Consider the following 7062-nt stretch of genomic DNA (forward strand, 5'->3'; position numbering starts at 1 on the left):
CGTGTGTAAACTGTTCTGATTCTGTTTTGGTACTCTGTAATTTTTTGATATAATATCTGAAAAAAAAAACCTTTGGCATGGTGTACTGGTTTTCGTATCTGATTCTGTCTCTGCTTTGCTCTGCTCTGCTCTGTTATGCTCTGCTCTGTTTGGGTTGGTACCAACTTCTCTGTCTCTGAGTGCACCCACTTTGAAAACAAAGTGGTTTTATTGTGGTCTTTCCTGTGTGCACACTCGGGGCTCCGAGAAGAATAAAGGAAAGATTTCACCTCTGTCTCTGCCTGGTTTGGCCACCGGGGTTAGCACAACCCTACCACGGGGGTGAAACATGGTCTCTGCTCTGTTTGATGCTCTGTTTTGATCTGATAATGATACTCAGTTTATGTTATGCCAAAGCACTAAGGGTTTTACTTGTCTTAAAACCATCGCTCTGTTACTTTTGAAAATAGGTTCTGTTCTGCATGTTAACTCTGGAAAATATTTTGTTCGGCATGTTCTACTTTGTAAATGCTCATGTTTGCACGCTAGCATATGATTTCTGCTTACTGAGTTGTTGATAACTCACCCCCTATCATTATAATATTTTTCAGATGATGTGGAGAGTCTAAATGAGGACCTGGATTAGATTGATGTTTGTGTTTAAGCTGAGCAGATGTTGCTAGAAGAAGGACTTCTGATGTTCTGAGTTTTAATCTCTTTGAGTTTTAGTAATATCTTGGGTTTTCAGTAAGATTTATGAAATTATTGGTTGGGTTGTTATGACTACTGGGAGGTTATGGACCCCTTTGATTTATTTTTATTGCATTAAAGATTGTGTGGAGTTTGTAATGAGATTATTGAGAAGATTTGAGATTGATTTCATTTATGAAGTTTTTGGAGATTATTCTTCGAATGTGTTGGGAGACATGATTATGAGTGACAAGTAGTAATTCTCCAAGCCATCCGGGTTTGGGGCGTTACACTTTTAGCCATCCAAATAGAAGGTGAGTCGAGTCTAGTATGCACACGAACACATCGTATCGTGTGTTTCTTTTATTGTAATCTTGAATGATTGGTGCTGGACAACGTGTCTAGTCGAATCAAAATTATTGAATTTGCAACAAATCTTGATGGTTATGCTTACAGCGAGTTATCTGATGTAGTCTTAGTTGCAAATAGATTTAATCCCTAAACCTCGCATGCCAATGAAAATTAAATAGATAAAAGTTCAGTAATAACCTTGATACGAGCCAACCATTGAAAATACACACTTTTTTACGTGTTTTTGTAATTGGACAATGTGGACATTTTTCCCTGCCTTGGGGAAGGAATCCGAAAGTAAAAAGACTCTCCAGGATGAAGTTATCAAGACTAATATTTGAACCAAGGTAGAGCTCCAAATCACACAAACTCGATGGACCTGTTTGCTCTTATACGTTTACCATAATAGTAGTCTAGGACTAAACACATAATGTCTTCATACACAACAGTTTGAGGACATGATGACACTCACATTTCACTTCCACAACACAACTATCATGCAACTATTTTACACAAGACACAACACAATTACATAGCCTGCATCACTTATAGTTCAACAACATAAGCAAGCACCCCAATTATGCTATTTAAGCCACAAACATATTCTGCAATATGGATGGATGTCTTCTTAAGCTTTACGGCACACTTCTCCATCGCAAATCACTCCATCCTTTGCTTTCTCCCCATCCTTTGTTCCTTCATCCTTCTTCAAAGCGCACTTGGGATGGAGATCAAAGTCACACTGCTTACAGCAAAAAGAAAACCCATTTCCCATCTCCCCACAGCCATCGCAACCATATGAGTTCCGACGAGTTTTTGTAAGTTCGTGCTCCGAATGCAGTTCATGTTTCAGTTTCTCAGGCCACCCCTTCGCCATTTCCTCAAAATGCTTCATACGTTCTTCAGTGAATGGATATGCGTCTGCACCATAAGCTGTTATGAGCTGCCGTGCTTCCTTGGTGACCAGCCTGCCACTTTGGCCAATTACAACAGCAGCAGGAATGCCCTGAATTTTGAATTTGCGTGACAGGAACTTCTTCCTCTCATCACCAAATGGGAGGGCTAACCAGGGCATGCCTCCAAAGAACTCATCAAACGAGGACTGATCACGGTCGCTGGAGATGAATATAATTTCAAAGGCTTTGTACTTTGCCTTTATCTCGTGGTACACTTCTATCAGCTTAGGCATGAATGCACGACATGGCGGGCACCAGAGAGCCGAGAAATACAGCAGAATGTTCTTCCCAACTAGCTCAGACACTGGGACCTAATAAAGGAATGAACAGAACATTAATTTGCAAGAATTCAATTGTACAATAACTCCCCTGATTTAGCAACCATCAGAAAATCTTGTAAGCTTAAAATTAACAATAAGCATACCTTGGAACCACTTTTGTCAATCACAAAGTCGCTTTCCCCCAGAACCAAAACTGATTCCAGTGTCTGTGATTCGGATCTGGCCTTCTCAATCTCAGCAAGCTCAGCAACCTTACCTGGTGTGAAAGGATAGGCTTCAATACCATGTTCCTCAATGAGCTCAGCCACATTTGGATGTACAGTCTTCCCATCAGGCCCAATTATAACCACTGTGGGAAGGGTTTTCAACTCAAAGTAACGACGAAGCTTTTCGCAGGTCTTGTCCTTGAAGGGCACCGTCAACCATGGCATTGTTTTGAACCCCTCTTTGAAGTGTTCATCTTCATAGTCCAGAGGTATCAACACAATCTCAAAATTTTCACCTCTCTCCTTGAGTTTCTTATAAACCTCAATAAGCTTCGGGGTAAATTCAAGGCCAGCCCCACGAGCTTGTATCGAAAAGTACAGGCCAACTGTTTTTCCTTCAAGCTCAGGTACAGCGATCTGTCAACAAATAGCATTAACAACTAGTAATTATTGCCATTCACATAGCTAGAACAGAGCAAAGATATCAATGTACTTGGCCAAAGGTGTACCTTATTTCCATCATTTGACTCCAAATAATCGCGGGAGCCAGAAATCAAAACAGAACTCAAGGACTGATTCTTCCTAGCCGCCTCCTCTTCATCTTTCAAAAACTGAATTTTTTCCGAAGTAAACGGATAACCATCCACTCCGTATTCCCTGACGATTCCGCACCCATCATTCGTCAAGACCTTCCCATTGGGATCAAGGATGACAAGGTGAGGGATGCCCCTCACTTTGAACAAGTTCTTAAGGCGTTTCTGGGTCTCCGAGTCAGTGAATGGAACAGCAAGCCAAGGCATTTTGGCGAAGTAGCCGTTGAATGATTCGTCATTTATATCAGAAGAAATGAAGACTACTTCAAAGTCACCTTTGGGCAACAACTCTTCGTAAACTTCCACTAACGTTGGGGTAAAATGGCAACACGGACCGCACCATGAGCCAGAGAAATACAACCCCACAGTCTTTCCGGACAAATTACTGATCTTAAGCTATGAAAGGGAGAGAGAGAGAGAGAAAAAAAAAGAATCAAAGACCAATATGATTAAAAAGGAAAATTTTCCATGGAAAAAGCTGAGGAACGGCCAGGTGAGTATCTCATTTTCACTCTGGAAAAAGCTGAAGTAGGCGAAGATAGTAGAAAAATCATCTGATCCTAACTCTTTTTCTATAATTTGAAATGGTAAACATTCTACAGCTCTGCTTCTTTCTATGCTATGAAAGGATCTCATAATCTGCGAGATAACAGTCATAAAATATGGTCTAATTATATACTTTTTGCTTGCCAAACAATCAAAATAATGAAATCAGGATAACATATTCATGAGAATCATACTTATGTTTTCTGAGAGGCGATCATGTTATATTACCTGGTCCCCATTGTTGCGGACGAGAAAATCCCTCTCCTCGAAGGAGAGAAGCGAAATCAGATCATGAGAATCGCAGTCGACTTCAACGTTAGCCATGCCTTTCTTGCTTTACTTTTCTGCTGGTTTTTGAAACTTTGTACTTCGTTTTGAGGACTATACTCCATATTATAGCCCAGCAAGAAGCATTTATAGTTGTCTAAATTTTTAAACAATAAATTTAGATAGCAGTTACTGTTTAAAAATAATCACTTTATATATATAATATGGTATTATTTAGATTGGATGCTATCTCATTCGTCAAGGGTGACGTCACTCAAGACCACGTGAGACTTCGAGGCTAAGGAACTAGCTAAGGAGACGTTTCCAATGTTATCTGATCTCATTAAAGAGCGAAAATGACTTATCGATAAGATAATTCTATTAAGGAAAACACTATTCTCACAGAAGATTTCTACCGAAATCTTTTACCGAAAATTTTTTTAATTTTTTTTAAAATTTTTTTTTTTACTTAATGATTAAGTAAATGTTTTTAAATGAATATATGATTTTTTTTTATTTTTAAAAAATATCTAAATACTTTAAAAAAATGGTGAAAGAAAAAGTTAAAAAAATAAAAAAAAGAGTTTGGACTGTTCGGTAGAAAATTTCGTAGAAATTTTCTGTGGACGTAGCAACGTCCTTCTATTAAAATGAATTTATTTTTTTTTTTTTTTTTATATTGTACCTCATATATTATAAAAAGAGGCTCTACGGCCATCATTCCCAGCTTCCGCGAGAAGTTATCGTTAGTGTTATATTAAAAAAATAATAATTTTTTTATATATATTTTTTAATATTTTTAAATATTTAAAAATACATAATATTATTTAAAAATGTTTTTTTAATGTAACAATATAATATTTTTTAAAAATATTTTTTAATGTAAAAATATATTTTAAAAATATGGGTTGAGTTAAAAATCTTATTATCATATAAAAACAAGAAATATATTATAAAAATAGATAATGCTAGGATACATATCAAACGTGCATCTCAAATATGCACATTAGTATAAATAATTTTTTTTTTATTTTTTTAAATTATTTTTTAAACATTCTTAATGAAAAAATTAAAAAAATATATTAATAGTCGCTTCTTAAATCATAAGAAAATATAAAAATATATGAATTGACACATTTAGTAGGCAAATTTAAGAGTCATAAGATTATTTTCCTATAAACAAAAGGCTTCAATTCTAATATAATTTATGTGATTAACCTATTGAGTGGAATAATCTCTATACTCTAAGGTCGTTTCCATGTTAAGATGAGATAAGATTATATAAAAAAATTATGAATAGTAGTAAAATAGTTTATAAATAATAGTGAAGCGGTTTGAGTTAAAATATTTTATGGGATTTTGAGGAAATAGAGAAAAAAAAATTAAATTAAAATATTATAAAATTGGAATATTGTTAGAATATAATTTCTTAATATTATTTTTATTTTAAAATTTAAAAAAATTGAAATTATTTTTTATATTTTGTTTGGAAGTTTAAAAAAATCATAATGATTAAATAAAAAATTAAAAATTAAAAATTAAAAAATATTTATATTATAATATTTAAATATTGAGATAAGATAGAATGAGAGAATAACATTTGCAATTGAGAAAATCTTCACACAGGTATGACCGATGTACTCCAAACAACGGCATCTAATGCTAGCCTGTCACGTAGAGTCCACATCCTTCTAATGGTGGACTGCTGATAGGAACCAAGGTGGGCCTACTCTTAAAGATCCTTTGCAAGTTTCAGATGGGCCAATTACAAGATCAAGGGCCAAGAAGATCAAGGAAGCAATGCAAGGATTGGTGCAATCCACTTGGGATGAAGCCAGCAAGAGCCCAACACTGAAGATGGGTCTGAAAGAAGAAGAACCAGCTTTAATCCACTTTATTCAAGCTGTGGAAGACTGACTTAGAGATACGGCCTATTGTTATTGGAGGCTTCCAATTTGGTTAAATGATTTATTTTATTAGTTTAGAATAAGTGGGCTTAAAGATGCTTGGCTCACATGTCTTATTTCTTTTGAACTATGTTTTTGAGAAGGCCTTGTATTTTGGCCAAGGGCTTATTTGGAAAGTTAAATTTTAGGAACTAGGGTTTCATCAATTTATTGCAGGGGTTACTGTAGCCGCACGTACTGTAGTCGGTACTGTTCATCAAGAGTAATTTTGGGTAAAAATGACTTTATTTTGGCTAGGGTTTTGATTAGGTTTGGCTTTAAAAACTCTTTGTAGCCTCATTTGAGAGTTTAGACATTATTGAATTTTATTTGTGAGTTGAGTTTTCTCCTCTTGTTCTTGATTGAACTCTTGAACTTATCAAAGGTAAATCATAATCAACTTATCAAAGGTAAATCACAACCTTTGTGGCATTCCTCATTTATAATCTGGGTTCTTGAGACGAGTTCTTCAATGGGTCTAGATTTTAATATAATCTAGGTTCTTGAAACGAATTCTCATCGGGTCTAGATTCTCTATCCTTGACCTTGATTTTTGACTTTCTTGGGGAGTTTTCAAATTGATTATGGGTTCAAGGGAATTCATTCCTACGAGTTCATATCAACTGCATTGTAGAGGAAAAAAAAAATTATGCTCCTCCTCTCTCTCTCTCTCTCTCTCTCAAGAAACCCTTTGAGATCTAGAGTCTACCATCACTCCCCAGTCCTCCTTCCCCCCTCTCTCTCTCCTTCCCAAGAAACTCTTCGAGATCCAGAGGCCATCGAAACCCACTCCCTCTCTCGATCTCTTGTCCCTTTCTCCCTCCTCCATGTGTCTCATAAACCCTCCCTCCCCCTCTCTCTCTCTCTCTCTCTCTGAGCCAGGCATAACATCTCCACCATAACCCCCTCCCTCCCTCGACTCCTCCATTGAAACCCCCCGAAACCCCCCCTCAATCGATGATTGGATTGCATCCAAGACTCATAACTTTCTGATTTTACAGTCTAATGCTTACAAAAAAAAGTCACAAAGAAGCAATATCAGCTACTAGGAATCTAACAACAGAGCGCATTAGATTATAATCCCTCAATGGGAATCACAAAGACTCAGCTACTAAATCACAAAGAACCCCCTTGGACTTTCCATTTATTCTAGTTTATTGTGCTGTTGAATGGATAGCAAAAGACCAAGCTTCTCTTGATTGGTGCTATATTATCAAAACTGATCATGCTTATAAAAAAAAATCCCG

The 7062-nt window shown here is 36.2% G+C and overlaps 1 protein-coding gene across 1 annotated transcript; it reads right to left on the reverse strand.

Annotated features, from left to right (window-relative positions):
* Window positions 1-1336: 1336 nt before the first annotated feature.
* On the reverse strand, window positions 1337-4055 carry LOC109010122 (probable nucleoredoxin 1). The gene is made up of 4 exons (XM_035684069.1): window positions 3831-4055; window positions 2973-3452; window positions 2401-2880; window positions 1337-2287 (listed from the first exon to the last, which is right to left on the reverse strand). The coding sequence occupies exons 1-4, from the start codon at window positions 3924-3926 to the stop codon at window positions 1649-1651; spliced, it is 1695 nt and encodes a 564-aa protein (XP_035539962.1). The 5' UTR covers window positions 3927-4055; the 3' UTR covers window positions 1337-1648.
* Between the last annotated feature and the right edge of the window lie 3007 nt (window positions 4056-7062).

This window comes from Juglans regia, chromosome 13 (genome assembly GCF_001411555.2).
Source record: "Juglans regia cultivar Chandler chromosome 13, Walnut 2.0, whole genome shotgun sequence".
Lineage (NCBI taxonomy): Eukaryota > Viridiplantae > Streptophyta > Magnoliopsida > Fagales > Juglandaceae > Juglans > Juglans regia.

Excerpts from the sequence above, each read along its gene's own strand:
- LOC109010122 (XM_035684069.1), bottom strand. The coding sequence starts at position 3,926 with ATGGCTAACGTTGAAGTCGACTGCGATTCTCATGATCTGATTTCGCTT. Across the intron at positions 2,881-2,972 it reads AGTCAAATGATGGAAATAAG|ATCGCTGTACCTGAGCTTGA; the intron begins GTACACCTTTGG and ends ATTTGTTGACAG. Across the intron at positions 2,288-2,400 it reads TTGACAAAAGTGGTTCCAAG|GTCCCAGTGTCTGAGCTAGT; the intron begins GTATGCTTATTG and ends TTCCTTTATTAG.